This window comes from Conger conger, chromosome 10 (assembly GCF_963514075.1).
Source record: "Conger conger chromosome 10, fConCon1.1, whole genome shotgun sequence".
Classification (NCBI taxonomy): domain Eukaryota; kingdom Metazoa; phylum Chordata; class Actinopteri; order Anguilliformes; family Congridae; genus Conger; species Conger conger.
The window spans coordinates 44,849,432-44,871,138 of NC_083769.1; the positions used below are offsets into that span (position 1 = coordinate 44,849,432).

A 21,707-nucleotide genomic window follows, 5' to 3' on the forward strand; every position below is an offset into this window, starting at 1 on the left:
GCAACGTCTCAGTAGCTAATGCAATACCCTCTGAGCGGCGGTCAGCCAGTAACAGGAAAGGAAATCCACAATCCGGAACTTTCTACCGGGATTTCACGTGTGCAGGCTTTCTGGGAACTTAGCATGTTTACAGGCTGCTCTTTCAGAGAGCATGTCTGTGTTTTGGAATTACGGTAATCTGATTATTTTGAGAGTGGAAAGTGGGAGGTGCTAGCCGGCAAACTCAAGCCCAACCCCTCTCCACCACGACAGTTTACTGGAACTGGAGGATGAAATCACTCACGGCGTTAACTCTTTCTTCTGGGACGTTTCTGATAGCCCGCAGACTGTGATATTTTCACTCTAGATTAATGGAAAGTTACCGAATTCTGTCAATAAATAATGTATTTCAATGTGATCATAACAGTTACGATCAGTCAACTTGCATTATTATCTAAACATGTATGTTTCCTTTGTGCTACTTTCTCTCTGAAAAGGGTTTCATGAGGTGGACAGGAACCCTTAATAAATGGCAGAGTCGGAAGAACTAGAACTGAGACTAATTCTGCAGTCAGTGAAATCTTTGTACTGGTCTGTAGATTATTGGGGATTATTTCTGTTTGCATCTCTGCAGTTATAAGTGGGATGAGCCTGTTGAAACCTGTGACAATAAACTGCATAAGGATGGGCCATTCAGCCTGTAGGCTCCTCACTTTTCCGAGTGTCTAGAGTGCATCCAATACTGTTGCAGGCCTAGATGACCTTATGGTCCATATTTTCACTCTGTTAAACTGGTGTAGTGTGTGGCAGCTCGGCTGGGTGGCCCATCCTGGTGTTAAACCCAAACTCGGCTGTCTGTGCTGACTGTTGGTCTGGTGCAGGATTGGTGCTAATGCCTCCCAGGGAGGGAGGGTTTCAGCCTGCCAGGCTAATGATTCCTCATTACATTACATTACATTAATGGCATTTGGCAGACGCTCTTATCCAGAGCGACGTACAACAAAGTGCATACCCATAACCAGGGATAAGTGCGCTGAAAGACCCTAGAGGGAAGTACAATTTCAACTGCTACCTGCACAACAAAGATAAGGACCTGGGCCTATTTTTTTTATTTTTTATTTTAATTTTAATTTTTAATTTTTTTAAAACAAACAAACAAACAAACAAACAAAATGCAAAAGTATGACCAAACCCCTTAACTAGCCAAACACTGCTTACCTAGCCAAACTAAAAATACTGATACACAAAAAAGTACATCACAGGAAGACAACAATGAAGGTTCACAGAGAGGTAGGGAGGGACGGGGAGAGGTGTTGCTTGAAGAGGTGCGTCGTCAGTCTGCGTTTGAAGATTGGAAGAGATTCTACAGTTCTGACCTCAACGGGGAGTTCGTTCCACCACCGTGGAGCCAGAACAGGCAGTCGTCGTGAGCGTGAGGTGGAACTTCGGAGAGGCGGAGGTTACTCACTAGCGCCCCCTGTTGGTCGACTGGGCCCTTGCGGTTTGTCTGTTGAGCTGAAAATGAAGCGTCTTTCTCTGTAGAAAGAAGCGAAAGGGAGGGATGTAGAGACGGTGGTGGAGGAGAGAACACAGTTCAGCGGGCGGTGTGTGTGTGTGTGTAACTGTATCTCCACCGCAGTGGACAATGGGCAGACTGGTTTAGCGAGAGCAGCAAGGCAGGATTGTCTTTCCTCTGAAGCTCCAACGCTGCACAGCTGCTGTGAGAAGAGCTCTCTTAACCGATCACGTAAAACTCTGTAGCGTATGAAAAATAACATCGGTGATGATTAGACTGATGAGGAACTGCTGGCCTGCCATCTGTACGTCATCTTCCATCAGTACAACTCTCCTATGATATCATCCTAAAAATAATTATTTTGAAAAATTATTATTATTCTTTTTTTTTAAAGGGACCCACTTAAATGATGGCTAATGCCTATTAACCTCCTGATGCCTCCATTAATAGATTTATAGGGATTTACTAACCATTTTAAATACCATTCCATTCTGTGTGTGTTTACTTACATTAGCAGGCATTCATATTTTGGGAAAATTTGTGGACTACAAATGTTTCATTTCACATGAAAAAATTATTAGTTAACTAATTGTTAGTTTATCCTATGGTTTGCTATTGTATAAATAGTAATGTGCCTAACTAATCCATAAGTAATGAACAAATACATTTACTAATGAAAAGTACATTTCATGCATAATTAATGTATTTGCACATCAAGTAATTAATGTTAACAACTACATTAGTTAATGCCAATTCATATTGGAATGATGGTTTGGTTTGCTAATGCATAAATATTAATGTACATGACTAATACATCAGTTAGTAAAGAACAAATGCATTAACTGGAACATTAATGAAAAGTTATTTTCATGCATAATTAATGTATTTGTGAATCAATTAATTAATGTTAACAACTACATTATACATTATACAATTAATACTGGAATGAAAAAAGTAAATGTATTTGTTAATGGTCAATCCTATGGTTTGCTAATATATAAATATTAACGTATATAACTAATACATCAGTTAGTAGTTAAGAAATGAAATAATGAAAAGCTCATTCGTAAAATTTCATGCATAAATAATGTATTTGTACATCAATTAATTCATGTTAAGAACTGCATAAAGTGTAACCCTCTCTCTCTCCCTCCCTCTCCCGCCCTCTCGCTCTCCCTCTCTCCCTCTCTCCCTCCTCATCCTCCTGTTTTCGCGGTGGCTCCTGGTGGCCCCTCTCCGCTGACAGTGCTGCCAGATCCTGGTGGTGAACGGGGCGGACCTGGGGATTCGGGACCAGGACGGCTTCACCGCGGCGGACCTGGCCGAGTACAACGGGCAGACCAAGTGTGCCAAGTACCTGCGCACGGTGGAGAACATGGTGAGCGTCGCCGCCGGCAACCGGGGGGGGGGCTCAGAGACCGCTCGGCCCCTCCCCTCTCTCATCCCTCTCTCCACACTCAAACCAGGGCTAGCTGTGCAGGGAAACAAGCGCTAATGTACAGTACTGGATAATGAGCTGTGTGACTATGTTGTGTAATTATGATGTACAGCCTTTATTATGGTGGCTGCATGATGCAATATCCTGGTGTTTACATGTGTATTGCACTGTGTCATGACTGTTATTGTATCGCTGTGGTTACTGTGTGTATTGTTAATATGTTTAATGTGGGCTGGAACTAAGCTGTAACATGCTGTACTTAAGGCAAATTGCACCTGCCTGGCTGTGTGGCCATTAAACTGTGTGGATCTGAGTGCTCATGTACAGTACAGAGAAACCAGATGAGTGGTATTGATAATGAACTGTACTGGTAGGTGAGTGCTTACATGTTGTACAGAGAAACAAGGGCTGATGTACAGTACAGGGAAGTAGCCTTCTGGAGTTTTGAAGGCTTTCGAGATTCCTGCCTTGTCGTCGTTTAAATCTTCCCGTGTGAATGCACAGTGTGCGATCACCCCAAGACCTGTGTTTCACACAGCTCTACTCATAAAAACCCCCTTCCCTTGTAAAAACCCCTTCCCATTGATAAAACAAACCGCTTCCACTCATAAAACCCTTTTCCACGGGTGCACTGGCATCACCCGTGACCCCCTCCCCCAACGTACATACAGTATCTACAACAAACCAGAGCTTCCCCCCCCCCCCCCCCCCCCCCGAGCTGAAAGCAATCGGACGTACACATCGTTCTCATTAACATCTTTAATTGCGAGCGTCGTTTAGCAGCTGCGCAGCTGAACAGCATCCCTGGCCCCGCGGTTTGCGCCCCCCCCCCCCCTCAGCCCCACCACCACCCCTCCACCCCCCTGGGTGAGAGCAGTATTTTTATGAGTGGCGGTTGTAGCTGAGGGACCTCGTGCCAGATGCCCCAGGAGAGCGGAGCGGAGCGAAACGCAGAGCTGAGCGTTAGCGTGTTGTTGCTCGCACCGTGCCGGAGGCTACACCGTGCGTGTGGGCTGGGCTGGGCCGGGCTGGAGCCCTGGCACACAGCCCCAGAATGGAGGCGTGGGAGGCCGGACACAGAGCTCTGGCCGTGGGCTGAGGCCACGGGGCCACGGGGCCACGGGGCCATGGGGTCCGGACACGTAAGCCTGACCGGCGCCGCTGTTTCGACTCTGTTACCGTCGCGGTGAAACGCCGTGATTTTAGACGGGCTGTGTCGGCAGGCGGTTGCCGTGATACGGTTCACAGCGCTGGAACTCAGCTGGGTGATTAGAGCTGGAATCTAGCGGGCGTTCTGTGTCGCCTGTTGCTTGCTTCATTTGCGATGTTGTTGAGCGACTCTGTTGTTGCAAAGTTTTAATGTAAAAGCAGTTTACGCTTGTTTTGGTTGTTCACAATTATCTGTGACTGTATTCATGTATTTAAATTGACTTTAATCAGGCAAGAGCTGTTTATTTTGTTTGTGTTGCATTGTTTGGTATGGTACAGCCAAAGTGATGGCTACGTAGTTTTAAATCAAAGTCAGACTGTATTTTCTGTACGTTTCATTTTTAAAAGGTGGTATTTAGTTTTGTGATGTAAAATTGATTTAAAAGTGACTGTGGCTTTTATTTGAGGTTATTTAAAATTATTTACAAGAAGACTTCAGTGCAATGAATCTTCAGATGGTATTTTGCACCTCTGAGTGCTTCCAGTTTGAATTTGGAGTTGAGTATATTTTTGACAGCGTTGACGTACTGGCTGTTTGACAGTCAGTCGGTTGGAATCGAGTTAAAGGTTTATTGGATGCTTCGTGGGGGACTGTGTGAGTGAGAGCCTTGTGTCACTGGCTGGGTTCACAGCAGAGCGGACTGTGGAGTTTACACTGAGCCCTGCGGGACTCTGAAAGTCGTGACCCAGGAGGAGGTATCTGAGGGGTAGATCGCGATCCCAAAGGGTGCCTGTGCTCGCTATAGCCAGGGCAGGGGGGCTTGTGCTTCAGTGTGTGGGTCTGGCTCTGCACTTGCCTTCTTCTGAGCAATTACTTGTGGGATGCTGGCGTTCGGGTTTGAACATCTGAGGGAAACTTCCGTCCCTTCAGGTCACAGACCGTTTCTCACCTGCTGGCTTCAATATTACAAGCACACGAGAGCGCAGACTCCCGTGTGTGCTGTCTGAAGTGTGAGAAGCCGGCTCGCTGGTCCTCCTGTGCAGCTGCCTTCCTCAGATCAGCTTGCTAACCGGGCATCTGCCCCCGGCATGCTACAGCCAGGCACTCTCAGGAAGAAAGGTCTGAAAAGTGCCTAAAAAGGTACAAATGCTTGTCGCGGGGGTGGTACCCTAGAGGCTTACGATATATAATTAATTTGTACTCATTTAGCTTGGAAAACGTATGCATGCGTACCCAAAGAGATCATTTCTTTCAGGGTAGATTTGTGAAATTTGATCCTTGAAGAACAAAATTCCTTAATGGTGACAGAGTGTGGTGGATGCTCCTAGTTAACCTGTTACCCAGAGAAAACCCACACACACGAAGAGAGACAATGCAGGTTGCACAGAGAAAAGCCCCGACTGGGATTCAAACCCGGGACCTTGCTGTGAGGCGGCCGTGTGGCTCTCCCTGTCCTAGCCACAGTCTGCACTGGGGCAGTGTGGATGTCTCTCCCCCCAGTGCTAAAACCGGACACATCACACAGGAGCTTGCATGGTCAAAATATACTTGTTCTTGTTATTCGTACAGCATATGTGGGCCCACTCTCAGAAATAGAGTCACAGCTGAGGTACATTTGTGTTCTTCAAGGATCACATTTCTCGACCGCACCCTGAAGGTACAGTAATGTTCTCTTTGGGTACAAATGAGTATGTTTTCATTGCAAAACAATGATGTATATACTGCTAGCTAGGGGTACAATTTTATCGGGTACCTATAAAAGCATCTGTACCTTTTTTGGCACTTTTCGTACCTTTATTTCTGAGTGTGCATGAGGATAAATATTAGCAGCTATGTAGATGGTAAGACAGAAATTGTTATGTTTTTTATCTTTAGCCTGATTTACTATGATTTACCATAGTTTCAGACAGTTTCTTTTCACTTTTTGGCAAAACAAACCAGTTATGGTAAGGGTTAGGATCGAAGAAGGTTCATCCAAAGACATCCCCGATATTTCGAAGAAGTTGCCCCTGGTGCCTGTTTAACTGCAGTCTCAGGCTTATAGAGTGAAAAAATGAGGCTACTCAGATTAGGCTGCTTTGGGGGGGGGGGGGGGGGGGGCATTACCATGGCGTCGCTGCAGAAGAGCATGCGTGCTCAGTGAACCTGTATAAATAAAAGATAATAAATAAATAATGTGACTTTTTGCGCTGGTGCGGTGCAGAGCGTGGAGCACCGTGTGCTGTCCAGGGACCCCTCGGTGGACCTGGAGTACAAGCAGCCCGACTCGGGGCTCTCCTCCCCCCACAACACCATGTCCTCCGCCCAGCCGGCCCACTTCGAGCTGGGCTCCCCCTCCAGCACCCTGTCCAACTACGACTCCTGCAGCTCCAGCCAATCCAGCACGGGGGAGAAGAGGAGCGCTGCACCTCCTGCTCAGAGCGCCACTGGTCAGTACCGCGCGCACGCTGGACACGCACATAGGAATACACACACACACACACGCTGAACGCACACACACACACGCTGAACACACACATAGGAATACACACACACACGCTGAACACACACACACACACACACACACACTGAACACACACATAGGTATACACACACACATGCTGAGCACACACACACACACACACACACTGAACACACACACACACACACATACACTGAACACACACATAGGAATACACACACACACGCTGAACACACACACACACACACTGAACACACATACACACACACACGCTGAACACACATACACACACACTCTGAACACACACACACACACACACACAGAACACACACATAGGAATACACACACACACACGCTGAACACACATACACACACACACACGCTGAACACACACAGAACACACACATAGGAAAACACACACACACGCTGAACACACATACACACACACACACTGAACACACACATAGGAATACACACACACACGCTGAACACACACACACACACACACACTGAACGCACACATACACAGGCGCACACACACACGCTGAACACGCACATAGGAATACACACACACACACAAACACACATACACGCTGAACACACACATAGGAATACACATGCACACACACACGCTGAACACACACATAGGAATACACACATACACACTGAACACACACATAGGAATACACACATACACACTGAACACACACATAGGAATACACACATACACACGCTGAACACACACATACACACTGAACACACACATAGGAATACACACACACGCTGAACACACACTGAACACACACATACACACATACACACACACTGAACACACACACACGCTGTATACATACACACACACGCATGCACACGCATGCATGCACACACACCCACACACAAACACACACGCATGCACACGCACGCACACAGCAATACATGCTCACACGCACACGAATGCACATACACACACACACACAGTAATACACACCACACACATACAGTACTGTCTCGTATAGGCACTCACACATACACATACAGTATTATACACACACATACAATACACACACATACATACTCATACGTATATCTCAGCTCGATCAAAAGCAGAACTGTACTATTTAATGCTAATAATAGAAGTTATTCTGCAGGACTGACAATGACAGCTACCAAGGTTTTTCGAACATGGCTCTTTCATTCAATGAAAGGCCCTGTCTAACTGTTTCACCTGTTCAATCTTTGGGTAGTTAATGCAATAAGTGGAAGCAGCACTGCCAGTTCAGGTGGAAAACGTGTCATGTAGTGTTGCTGTCCCTGTGGCTTTGTGGCTGACCTCTGCTGAGGCCGTCTCTTGTGTTGGCAAAAAAAAAAGGGCAGTACTGCCATCTTGTGGAAAGATGTTGAATGTCATCGTTTGTGACGTCACTTCTCACCAAAAACAATGTTCTTTAGTTGCTTGTGGCGACTCTACAAAATACAGTGATGAGGAATGTTCACAAAAATGAAAAACATTTTGGAAGGTTTTTTTTGTTTTTATCTTAACTGCTTTTTGCAGATGAAGTTCCTGTGAATTCAGGCTTAATGTTGTTTAATTTCCTTGTTGACTGCTGCTTTGATTACAGTTACTGTACACATTTAAAGGTTGATAGCTGTTGATAGCTGTTGATATGACAATACAAGGGATAACTAGTAAATAATGAATGAGAGCCGGCATTTAGTCTGAAGGTGGGGGTGTCAAACTTCCTGGAGGGCTGCCGTGTCTGCAGATATTTATGGTTTACTTTTAGTCAGCAGCCAGCTAAGGCCTTGGGAGCAAGGTGTGTGGATTCTTTAGCCAATCAAGGACTGAAATGGATCTCGCATGCTGAAAGGCAAAAAAAAAAAAACTGCAGACACTATGGTCCTGGATCATTACTGTATACCTGTCTTCTGAGAAGCTACATATTAATGTTTTGAACATCCTGTGACATAAACTGTCCAGTATACTTTTAAATATTCCATTAATCTTTCAAAAATACAATGTAACCTCTGTAGTTTGAAGTTGCCATTTTTAAGTACATTTCCTGGTGACCATTTCCACAGTACCAGGAACTGTCACAATAATAATAACAATAATAACAATAATAATAATAATAATAATAACAATAAACTTTATTTGTTGAGCACCTTTCATACAAAGTATGCAACTCAAAGTGCTTTACAGAGCAATAAAATAATATAAAATATGTCATCAGGGAAACACTGTGGGAGCCCGTGTTTTATCCTGCTCAGACAGGGATGAATCACACATAGACACTCTGAGCAGAAGTCCTGATGATGGACTGTGTCCTGTCTCTGGTTCCCCTGTGACTGTGTCCTGTCTCTGGTTCCTCTGTGACTGTGTCCTGTCTCTGGTTCCCCTGTGACTGTGTCCTGTCTCTGGTTCCTCTGTGACTGTGTCCTGTCTCTGGTTCCCCTGTGACTGTGTCCTGTCTCTGGTTCCTCTGTGACTGTGTCCTGTCTCTGGTTCCCCTGTGACTGTGTCCTGTCTCTGGTTCCCCTGTGACTGTGTCCTGTCTCTGGTTCCCCTGTGACTGTGTCCTGTCTCTGCTTCCTCTGTGACTGTGTCCTGTCCCTAGTTCCCCTGTCTCTGTATCCTGTCTCTGGTTCCCGAATGTGACTATATCCTGTCTCTGCTTCCCCAATGTGACTATATCCTGTCTCTGCTTCCCCAATGTGACTATATCCTGTCTCTGGTTCCTCTGTGACTGTGTCCTGTCTCTGGTTCCTCTGTGACTGTGTCCTGTCCCTAGTTCCCCTGTCTCTGTATCCTGTCCCTGGTTCCCCAACGTGACTGTGTGCTCTTCCTGGTTCCTCTGTGACTGTGTGCTGTCCTGGTTCCCCAATGTGACTGTATCCTGTCTCTGGTTCCTCTGTGACTGTGTCCTGTTCCTGGTCCCCCAATGTGACTGTGTGCTCTTCCTGGTTCCTCTGTGACTGTGTCCTGTCTGTGATTCCTCTGTGACTGTGTCCTGTCTCTGGTTCCTCTGTGATAGGTGCTGCAGACACGGCCATCTCGGACATGCAGACCTACATGGACATGCTCAATCCGGACGTTGTGGCTGAAACGCAGAGCAACGACCGGCCCCCGGAGGTTCTTCCGCCCCCTCCGCCAGCTTTCCCTCCCCCCCCACCGCCACTACCTCCCTCCAGCCCCCCGGCACCACTACCTCCCACCAGCCCTCCGGTGCCGCTACCTCCTGCCAGCCCCCCGGCGCCACCCCCTCACCCCGCGTACCCCCCGCCCGAGCCCCCAAAAGAGCAGCCCTCCGCCGAGATGTACCTGAGGGTTAAGAGCAGCCTGAGACACGTGGAGTCTGACACCACCAAGAGAGAGGTACTTACTCTATACACACACACACACATACACACGCAGATACACACACACACACACATACTCACACACACACACACACACACACACACACACACACACACACTCAGACACACACACAAGAGCAGCCTGAGACACGTGGAGTCTGACGCCACAAGGTGCGATACTCACTCTATACACTATGTGGATGGATGGGTGGATACTTATTTGTTCTATGTAAAATTATATTATTCTATAATATTATAATATAATATTATATTATATTATTCACATTCACATTATTCATATGACACCTGAACAGCAGGAAATAAAAGAGAATATACTGGTTATAATGTCCATTTCGACATTATTTGTTGTCCTTTTATCTTTACAGCAACACGTGTGTCTCATAAAGTGTTCAATAAATAGCTGAAATATTTGAGAAGGATTTAATATGTTTAATATATTTTGGTTTTGGTTTCAGGAGACGTATAGTTCTTCTAAATTTCCCACACAGCAAAGGGGTTCACCGAAAATGTCCAGAGCCCCACAGTTCAGTGGGGTTCGGTTAAGTATGAATACAACAAAGTTGTTAGCTTTAATTATTAATTTGCTAATAGTAGCTGGTTATTCGCTCATAATTAGTTAAGAGTTAATAACCATTGTGATTGTAATTCCTGGGTTCTTGTCAGCTTCAGGAAGAGTTGGTTGTTAGGGTCAGTGATGAATACATTCAGGCACAACTTGCTCTCAAAACCATATTTACAGTCCAAAAGACATGCTGAACTTGTTTGGAGGCTTTAGATGATGGTTAATGCTGCTGCCACAGAGGGAGTATAAAGACCCTGTTCACACACATCTCTTATCCAGGAGCTGCAGCAGGGCTAGGCAGAGGCTCCCGTGTTCATATACAAGGTGCAAAGTCAGCGCCTAGCCGGAGGGCCAGTGCTTATTCCAGTAATAGTCTTATTAAAAATGCATTCGTTTTTTAAAAACCCGCACGCCCAGCACATCTGAATACTGTCAGGCTCTGTAGGAATCTTAAGAAATACAATGTACTTGCAGCATAAAGAGCTTAATCGTCTCTGCTGGATTCTGTTACTGAGTGCCTAATGGCGTCTTATCTCAGGGGGGTGTAAGCTAATCAGAGAGCCTTCCCCAGGCCCTGGAGGAACGGGGAACAGCTGCTGCCGGGGCTAAACTGCCCAGGGGGACTGTTTAATAGGGTTTAGGGCGTGGCTGAGCTGTGACTGACAGCTACACTAAAAGGCCTTGCCGTGTGTGTGCGTGTGAAACCCCAGAGGTGGCAGGAAGGCGTAACGCTGGAAGCTCACACTCGGAAGGTTATTAGCAAGGAAGGTCCCTGCGCTACCATTTGCGGTGTAAGAGCACAAATAAGTGATTAGACCTGACCATTATGATGTTGATGTTGTGATCACTACTGGTGACTGAAGGCAGTGGACCCTTAGTCTAGTGGCGGCAATAAGTCGCTTGACTGGGACACGGAAGGTTGGTGGTTCAAGCCCCAGTAGAACCACAGCTGTTGGGCCGCCCTTGAGCTAGGCCCTGTTCCAGGGGAGATTTGCCTCTGCGTTGTCTAATCAACTGTAAGTATCTTTGGATTAAAGGGACCGTTAAATAACTGTAATTTGGAATTTTTTAAAACCATTCCAAAAAAAGCAAGGCCCTTAACCCTGCGTTGCTCCAGGGGAGGATTGTCTCCTGCTTAGTCTAATCAACTGTACGTCGCTCTGGATAAGAGCGTCTGCCAAATGCCAATAATGTAATGTAATGTAATGTAATGAGGGGAGAGGGTTCAGGGCTGGGGGAGAGGGTTCAGGGCTCGGGGGAGAGGGTTCAGGGCTCGGGGGAGAGGGTTCAGGGCTCGGGGGAGAGGGTTCAGGGCTGGGGGAGAGGGTTCAGGGCTCAGGGGAGAGGGTTCAGGGCTGGGGGAGAGGGTTCAGGGCTGGGGGAGAGGGTTCAGGGCTGGGGGGAGAGGGTTCAGGGCTGGGGGGAGAGGGTTCAGGGCTCAGGGGAGAGGGTTCAGGGCTGGGGGAGAGGGTTCAGGGCTGGGGGAGAGGGTTCAGGGCTCGGGGGAGAGGGTTCAGGGCTGGGGGAGAGGGTTCAGGGCTGGGGGCTTAGGGGAGTGGGTAGCAGCCCCTTTAGCGTGGGTTGTAGTCAGGAGCGCGCTACTCTGCCACACTGCAGCGAAGACGGGCTTCTGTTGCACCAGGGCCCGTCCGCGGCGTTTTCCTGGCCTAATTGAGCCGGTAACGAGACTCAGAGGGCGAATGAAGCCACAGAAAGTTACTGGAGCGAGACGGAGCAGCACCTCCTCCACAGGGCTCAGGGACATCACTGCCCGATGATCGGGCGCTTTGGCCCAGCCGTTGCACCGTGTCCGTGCCCTGCCCCGGAGCTCAGAAAACAGCCGCACAGTGCGCTAATTGTTCCCCGTCGGTAATGAGGGCTCATCAGCAGGCTCCCTGCACCCCTCGTTAGCACCGTTGGGCTCTGTGACGGGCCCACTCCTAATTTCACTAATTAATCTGTCGGCCTGTAGACTAGACAATGTAAACACTGGGGTCGTGGGCCGCTATTGCCACAGAGCTGAGACTCTTTCTCCATCTCAAATTGTACATCACATTAATTACTGCACATTGTACGTTCATTATATTGCCGATCCCAAATTTGGGAAATGTTTTATAAGCCGCAGTTGTTTAAGCTTTGAAAGATGCACAAACTGGCACGTACACATACACATACACAAATGCAAATTGGTGCACACACACACACACACTCACACAGTAGACACACACACATACACACAGTACAAACACATACCCATCCACACATACACAAATGCAAATTGGTGCACACACACACACACACACACACTCACACACACACATACACAATGCATTTCAGTGGAAAGCAGCAGAGCCTCAAAGTTTCGATACCCCTGGAAACAGAGATAAGAACAGAAAGGTCAGCGCTCACTCATTTCCATTACGTTTGTGATACACGAGGGCTCTTTGCCAAAACACATACAGTACACCACACACACTGCTGAACTGTGCGCCGAGAACGAAACAACTGCGGAGATACTCAGAGGGGCTTTTGTCACTGCTGAAGTGAGATTGTTCTGCTGTGAAGCCACGTTCAGTGGATTTTTACTGAAGCCCCTTTCCCTCCGAAGAGCTCTCGGCTGGAGATTTCACAAGCGAGGGACTCATTTCGAGGGACTCATTTCGAGGGACTCATTCCCAGGTCAAGGAAGAAGAGTTGTCTGAAACATTTTCTGTGGCTGGAGCTTGTCCGGCACGTTATAAAATCTTCCACGTGTGCACGGCATTTCGACTATCCAGACTAACTTCCTGTAGACATTTGTATGCACTGCCTGCATATTTTTGTTAAGTTGACACAATCTTCTGCGAAGAAAAAGCCAGGGGAAATCCCAAATGCCAGTCCCCACTAGTCTCTGTGAATTCAGTACCAATTGAGTGGATTTGGGGCAGAAAAGAATCCCACGCATGCTTCATGGCCGTCGGGGGGGGGGGAGCTGCCCTGAGCACAGGGCCCCTGTTGCAGGGCTCCCGTGTGGGGCAGCTGAGGTCTAGGGGGAGGGCTTTTAATTAGCCGCCGCTCTCACCTGCCCCCGCGCCCAGGTGTCGAGCCCCCGGCGCGCCCTCATTAAGTATTAAGTGCGGCCGCCCTCGGGGCACAAAGAGAGCCTCTTAATTGCGCTTGACGGAGGAGAAGAGAAAGCGCCGGCACAAAGATCCGCGCACAAAAGACGCCGCGAAAAACAATCTGTCCCGAGCGCCATAGAAACTCAAACGCGTGGTTACCGCGCCCCGTCCGGCGGGGTTGCTATGACCCTGTAATAAACATCGCTCAGCACTTAATTAACCTCTCCTGCTTTCCACCTCCTGAAAATAAACGCATTATAACGCGTCATAAACTTAAGTGTGTTTGTGACAACGGTTTGGTGTTTTATGTAAAAGTGCAACTCTAGTCCTCCATTTATAGCTTGGAAAAAAAGTTTCTGCTGACCACACGGTTTAACACCGGACTTCACTGGTTGCAGAAGTCTTTTTTCAATGCTTCATTGGTCTTCCTTGCGTGTTCAGAGGGGCGTTATGTTCTGTGTACCTGGCCGTTCATCTTTGTTTGCTTACGGGCAGGTGGCACCAAACGTGCTTCCAAATCCCAGTTCTCACGGCTGACTGTTTATGGCGGTGCTTATTTACCTACACGGTTTATAAATACTGTAAGTGTGTAATATTAATCTGTAAATGTGTGTTCTGTTATTCAGAGACTGTCAAAATATTGCTGCCGGTAGAACAATGTAATCTCCAACCCTGTGAGATTTGAGTCTCTTGAGTCTATTGATTCTTCTGCTCCCTGATTTGCATAAGACCAGGGCTTTCTGCGCTGTGGTTGGCTGCCCGGCTGGCGGTGATGTCACCCAGCTGCGATGTGATAGGTGAGCTTTACTGATGAAGGGTCTGGGTAAAGTGAGAGGGCAGGTAGAGTGACACAGGTGTGGAGCAGGGATCTGGTGACACTGAGGCTTTCTGCACCTCTGAGGTTCTGTTTGGCTCTGACACTGGCGTCTGCTCGCAGGGAAGCAGCACGGTAAGACTGAAAACGTTATGCTGGAGTTAAACGTGCGGCACTGTGTCTGTAGATATAGCAGAGTTAAACATGGAGCGATGTGTCTGTAGATATAGCAGAGTTAAACATGCGGTGCTGTGTCTGTAGCTATAGCAGAGTTAAACATGCGGCACTGTGTCTGTAGATATAGCAGAGTTAAACGTGCGGTGCTGTGTCTGTAGATATAGCAGAGTTAAATTTGGAGTGTTGTGTCTATAGTTAAAGTGGAGTTAAATGTGGAGTGCTGTGTCTGTAGTTATAGCAGAGTTAAACATGGAGCGATGTGTGTAGATATAGCAGAGTTAAACGTGCAGCGCTGTGTCTGTAGATATAGCAGAGTTAAACGTGCGGCGCTGTGTCTGTAGATATAGCAGAGTTAAACATGCGGCACTGTGTCTGTAGATATAGCAGAGTTAAACGTGCGGTGCTGTGTCTGTAGATATAGCAGAGTTAAATTTGGAGTGTTGTGTCTATAGTTAAAGTGGAGTTAAATGTGGAGTGCTGTGTCTGTAGTTATGGCAGAGTTAATTGCGGAGTGCTGTGTCTGAGTTATAGCAGAGTTAAACGTGCGGTGCTGTGTCTGTAGATATAGCAGAGTTAAATGTGGAGTGGTGTGTCTGTAGTTATAGCAGAGGTAAATGTGGAGTTATGTGTCTGTAGTTATAGCAGAGTTAAATGTGCAGTGATGTGTCTGTAGTGGTAGCAGAGTTCAGTGTGCAGTGATGTGTCTGTAGTTATAACAGAGTTAAATGTGGAGTGTTGTGTCTGTAGTTATACCAGAGTTAAATGTGGAGTGCTGTGTCTGTAGTTATAGCAGAGTTAAATGTGGAGTGTTGTGTCTGTAGTTATAGCAGAGTTAAATGTGGAGTGCTGTGTCTGTAGTTATTGCAGAGTTAAATATGGTGTTGCTTGTAGATTTATCCAGACTGAAATTGTATGGATGGTCGACTCAAATTCTTACGTTTACGTTTACGTAATAGGCACATATTGAGCTAGATTAGCTCAGGAGGATATAATCTGAAGAGTAGTCTTTTTTAAGAGTTGTGTTTACACACTAGTAACAAGGGGGTGTTGTGTGATGGTGGAGATTCTGGTGATTTCATCTCAGAGAGTATTGTCTTTCAGATAGATTACGGTAAACTGACTAGCCATCTGACATGTGATATGCTTTAGGTCACAATATGATGGTCAGGAATCCTCTCACCCTTTAGAGTTATGTAACACTTAAATAAAGTGCGTCTATGTCAGTTTTATTATTAGTCTGTGTAATGAGGGAGGGCAGGCTCTTGTGCTTCAATTTCAGTCATTTTGTAATGTTCTGTGATTTGAATCTTTGAATCGGTGCTGGGCTGCTGTTAAAGTCTACAAATATCCACTTGCTACAGCGGTTACTTCCAAGCAACACTTACGCTTTCCCGAGTTATGGTTTTACAAATAATACATTCAGTTTGTGAAGTGCTTTTCAGGAGGAATTGGTGATGGTGCTGGACATTAGGCGAAATCAAAAGCTGCCCTCAACTTCTTCTCGACATTATATTTATTTCAGCTTGTTAGTAGCAGTGTACACATACTTGTATGGACTGCTCCAAGTTTGAGTTTTTCTCCATATTGCCAATTAAAATATTGTAAAGGGTTTATACATTGAGTTGAGCAGGTGTTACCTTATTAATTTGTTATGTACTGTAACTGGCATTCGATAGGCGGCTCTCCGTACACTGGACCGGTGAGGTTAATCGTGCTGACCTTCATCTGTCACCAGGTAGAGAGGAACAAGCACATCTGTGTACATAAAGATCAGAGGGGCCAGGTCTGAGTCATCAGCAGGTGTCCTCTGAACACAGGGTCGAGCGGGATTAATGCGTCCGCCTGCCTTGGGCGAGGAGATCCCGCTGTCACACCGGTCTCAGCCATGGTGGGAGTCAACCTCCCCCCTCCCCCACCCCCGCCGGCTGGCTCAGGACAATAGCATCCATTAGCGCCCGCTTGTGTTTCCTTTCCCATAACTCCATACGGCTCCTCAGTTACTGGAACGATGAGTCAACAGTGCGAATGCACACAGGTTGCCATGGCGGGTTGCCAGGGGGAAATCATCATGGGATAGATGATGTGCAACCTGACTGACCACTGTCAGTATGTGGGTGCTGGCCACATTAACAGAGCTACGCTCTTTGGTTTGAGGAAAATCGGGTGCAAAGCGGTCTTGTGACATGGCATGCTGATCTTAGGTTTTTAGAGAGAAAACTACATAGAATGTATTTTGGAGGTTGAATTTAAAAAGAGTACATGCTCATAAATATATCAGAGAAATTATTGCATATTCCAGTGTGTTTAATGTAGTAAAGGTTTGTGAATTGCTGGGTTGTATGCTGTATGGCATGTTTCGTGTAACACTGGCTATCTGTGATCTATAAGGACAATTAAAGCCATCGACTCAGTTGGAGAATTTGGATGATCTCCTTATGGTGAATGTTGGTGAATGGTTGTCATTATGGTGAATGTTGGTGAATGTTGTCATTATGGTGAATGTTGGTAAATGTTGTCATTATGGTGAATTTTGATGAATGTTGTCATTATGGTGAATGTGGTGAATGCTGTCATTATGGTGAATGTTGATGAATGTTTTCATCATGGTAAGTGTCGGTGAATGTTGTCATTATGGTGAATGTTGGTGAATGTTGTCATTATGGTGAATGTTGATGAATGTGTCATTATGGTGAATGTTGGTGAATGTGTCATTATGGTGAATGTTGGTGAATGTTGTCATCATGGTGAATGTTGGTGAATGTTGGTGAATGGTTGTCATTATGGTGAATGTTGGTGAATGTTGTCATTATGGTGAATGTTGGTAAATGTTGTCATTATGGTGAATTTTGATGAATGTTGTCATTATGGTGAATGTGGTGAATGCTGTCATTATGGTGAATGTTGATGAATGTTTTCATCATGGTAAGTGTCGGTGAATGTTGTCATTATGGTGAATGTTGGTGAATGTTGTCATTATGGTGAATGTTGATGAATGTGTCATTATGGTGAATGTTGGTGAATGTTGTCATCATGGTGAATGTTGGTGAATGTTGTCATTATGGTGAATGTTGATGAATGTGTCATTATGGTGAATGTTGATGAATGTTGTCATTATGGTGAATGTTGGGGAAGGTTGGTGAATGTTGTCATTATGGTGAATGTTGGTGAAGGTTGGTGAATGTTGTCATTATGGTGAATGTTGGGGAAGGTTGGTGAATGTTGTCATTATGGTGAATGTTGGTGAATGTTGTCATTATGGTGAATGTTGATGAATGTGTCATTATGGTGAATGTTGGTGAATGTGTCATTATGGTGAATGTGATGAATGTGTCATTATGGTGAATGTTGGGGAATGCTGTCATTATGGTGAATGTTGGTGAATGCTGTCATTATGGTGAATGTTGGTGAATGTTGTCATTATGGTGAATGTTGGTGAATGTTGTCATTATGGTGAATGTTGGTGAATGTTGTCATTATGGTGAATGTTGATGAATGTTGTCATTATGGTGAATGTTGATGAATGTTGTCGTTATGGTGAATGTTGGTGATCTCATCATGTTAGATGATATCTGACTGACGTACATGCTTGTGTGTTCACGCGCGCACACACAAACACACACACACAAATCCAATCTGTAGCGATTTCACATTTTGTAGCTTTCTTGGTGGATTCACTGTCGGATCTGCAATGCAAACGCAGTCTTTGCATTAGGTAAATCCTGGAGAGGCAGGAAAAGCAGCTTCTGTTGGGGTTAGCTGGGATATCTGGAGATTACAGGTTAAACAGTAGTCCACCCCTGGCCCACTGTTCGGGTTGGCTGGGATATCTGGAGATTTACAGGTTAAACAATAGTCCACCCCTGGCCCCTCAGTAATAATATTTTTATGGTGGTTTGCAAGTTTCTTTTGTCTGAGATGGTACCCTCAATCATGGGAACTGAGGTTCCATGTGACTTCAGATCTGGAGTCAGTCACAGGAAGTGAACGTGTGTGAGAGCAGAGATTGGGCCTCTGCCTCCTTTGATTATGTGTCCCACCCTTGAACTTTTCAGGGCGTGGCTGCGACGTTTGCATCCAGCTGAAGCTGCTCTGTTGCTCTGTTGCCCTGGCTGTGTAATTAATCTGCTCGTGTGTTTGTCACATACTGCAGATTTGCTGTCTGCACATTGCCACAAATAACTAATTTTTCAAGGCTGTTTTTGAAGTTTTCCTTTCCACATTTGAATGAGGAAAATGTTGGCTATCATGTGTACAGTGCATCTAAACACAAATGTTAAATGAGGAGTGTTTTATAATCACATCTTCTTCTTTTTTTCTTTGAAGGGGGTAAAATTTCTGCCCCAAACGCATTGCATATCACTAGAATAATTGCGGAAAAACATATTAATGCACATTGTTTTATGCGTAGGTTTTAAAGACTGAGGAATGAAACCTAAAGTCTACAGTTTACTTCTCTCAGTAACACTCGGTGTGTTAATGTCGATGTTAATCGGTAAAACTGCTCCGGAGAGACTCCTCACCTCGCCCTTCTCCTCCAGTCGTTGACTCCAGCGGACAGCGCGGGCCGGCTACGCAGAGTCGACTCCAACAGGAAGTCCCGGAACTTCAGCAAGCAGCCGAGCACTGGGGACTACTACAAGGACCTGGGCAGTGACACGAGCGAGGAGCTGGGGAGGACCATGGCACCTAACGAGGAGGTACCGGCACCTCCGCCCGTCCCCCCCAAACCCACCCGGCCCGGTTGGGCTTGGGTCATCTGTTCCTGAGCTTCTAAACACTTTTATGTCTCTATCATACATGCATCCTTTGTTATAGTAGATATTAAAGGTGCAGTAGTTAAGGTTTTTGTGTTAAAACATTGTTACAAGACCATTGTAAATCCCTTCCTATAATTGAAGAAGGCTCACTGACATATTGACTCACCCTCTGCCTGTGTTTATAGTCCTTAAATTCGGGTTTCGAAATATGCAGTTTTACGGGCCGGCACTCTGTACCAAAACATCGTGTAGCTGTACAATAATTCAAGCTCATTGGCTGAAAACTGGTTCTAATTGCCACAGCCAATGGCGTTTCAATGTCAGTGCGTTCATTGAGAAAGGGGTGGGATAAATAGTGTTGTGGTTTGAGGGTGTTTATTGCTGCTATTCCTCTCTTGACCGTTAGAAGTCCAAAATGACCTATTGTACCATATTTCACAGGACAATATTAACAATTGTCCTGTGAAATATCTGACCAAACTAGATGTTCATAGCTTGTTACTTGCTCTTGATGCGATTAGAATTTTTAAACATGAACAATGGCGAGATTAAAGCACGATTGTCTCTTAACACCGAGACGCAAAAAAAATGAAAACACTGAATGATTGCAAGTACAACAGAGTAAAACATTAACAAAACAAACAAACGCAAAGGGATCAAACATTTTCAAGGATTTTTGTAATAATCTATGATTGATTGCTCAAATTCCCATTCTGCTCCTACGTCAGCAAAGCTAACAATACAGAAAGCACACAGAGGGAACACAATAGACCGTATTAAAAATATCCTTATTACCTCTCACAATAATATCAGAGGACCGTGTGCCTTTGTTCGCAATCTTGTGCACACGCATTAGTCACAGTGTTCCCTGGGAATTGGAGTCCGCTCCCTGCTCTGTAAATACAGGGTGAGCTCAGGTCACGGAGCCGCCCTGTTGTGATTTCGGTTCATAGCTCGTTAGCGTGCGACTACCTCCTCTCCGTTCTGCGGGATTACCGATGTGGTCCTGGACAGTTCTCGACATTTTCTGAGCAACGTTTTCCAAGACAGACCCATTACATTACATTACATCACATTAATGGCATTTGGCAGACGCTCTTATCCAGAGCGACGTACAACAAAGTGCAAAGTGCCTACCCATAACCAGGGACAAGTGCGCTGAAAGACCCAAACAAATAAACAAACAACAAAGCAAAAGTGACCAAACTTAACTATCCAAACACTGCTTACCTAGCCAACTAAAAATACCAATACATAAAGTAAATCACAGAAAGACAACAATTAAGGTTCACAGGGAGGTAGGGAGGGACAGGGAGAGGTGCTGCTTGAAGAGGTGCGTCTTCAGTTTGCACTTGAAGGTGGGGAGAGATTCTACAGTTCTGACCTCAACGGGGAGTTCATTCCACCACCGTGACCCCTTAGTGTAGTGTCAGCGTCATGTTCATTAGGCAAAAAATTCAGAAATAAAAATTATGTTTTAATAAGTGGTTCACTTCCCTTTGAATGGGTACGTAATTGGAATGTCTCACTGGGAATTTATGCTGTCATCATGAAATGAACTGAAGTGAATGAGCTGCCAGTTAAACACAAGGACGTTGATTTTGACGTTTTTTTTTTTTTCCCCCACCAATGCACCAATTCATGCATGCTTGAATAGCTTGGGGATGAGATATAATCTCATTGGTGTCAGAACACAATATGTCACAGACTGGTGGAATTTTCATTGAGTCAATCAAGGGGTGTTGAAGGGAGCAGATGGTCACTCACACACGCACGCACTCGTATGGAAACACACCATCTGGTGCTGCTCAGGACGACAGTGACTCCTGTTATAGGATGGGCGTGTGGTTTGCAGCGGGGTCAAACATCACGGGCGTCTCGGCTTGTTAAACAGCTGTGTGGAGCCCCTTAATGAAGTACACGATGTACCACGCAGGACAATGGGGGTAAAAGGAGCACGCTTCTGCTTCACAACGACATCTGCCATGCTTCAGTGCGTCAGATGAATGACTGAGACCAGCCATACCACCACTGCCTGTCCTGCGCATAAAGACCAAACCTGGCATATGACAATATGGCCAGGATTTAATCAAACTGTCTTCTTAACATATTTTTATTTTTTCTTCACCAACACTGGCTTGGGTAACTTCAGGAATCACCTGGCTTAAGTGGCCAATTTAGGAATGACAAAAAAATCCTGGCATTTATCTTTAAGAATTACAGAGAAATGTTGCTTCAGTCCAGTCCAGTATTTAGGTCAATATTGTGTTCTTCAGCATTGTAGTCGAGCGAAATTAAAAGTTGATGAGGTAAATGTCAGTCTTTATAACCTCTGTAACCGTGTTGTGTTACTCTAGTAAACAGTGTGGTCGAA

The 21,707-nt window shown here is 45.7% G+C and overlaps 1 protein-coding gene across 1 annotated transcript in view; it reads left to right on the forward strand.

The window, feature by feature from the left end:
• The window catches only part of espn (espin), a 70,767-nt gene that overhangs the window by 23,182 nt on the left and 25,878 nt on the right, over positions 1-21,707 (forward strand). Inside the window, 4 exon segments of the mRNA XM_061259132.1 lie at positions 2,742-2,873; positions 6,287-6,512; positions 9,577-9,917; positions 19,115-19,273. Coding sequence (XP_061115116.1) covers positions 2,742-2,873; positions 6,287-6,512; positions 9,577-9,917; positions 19,115-19,273 — 858 coding nt within the window.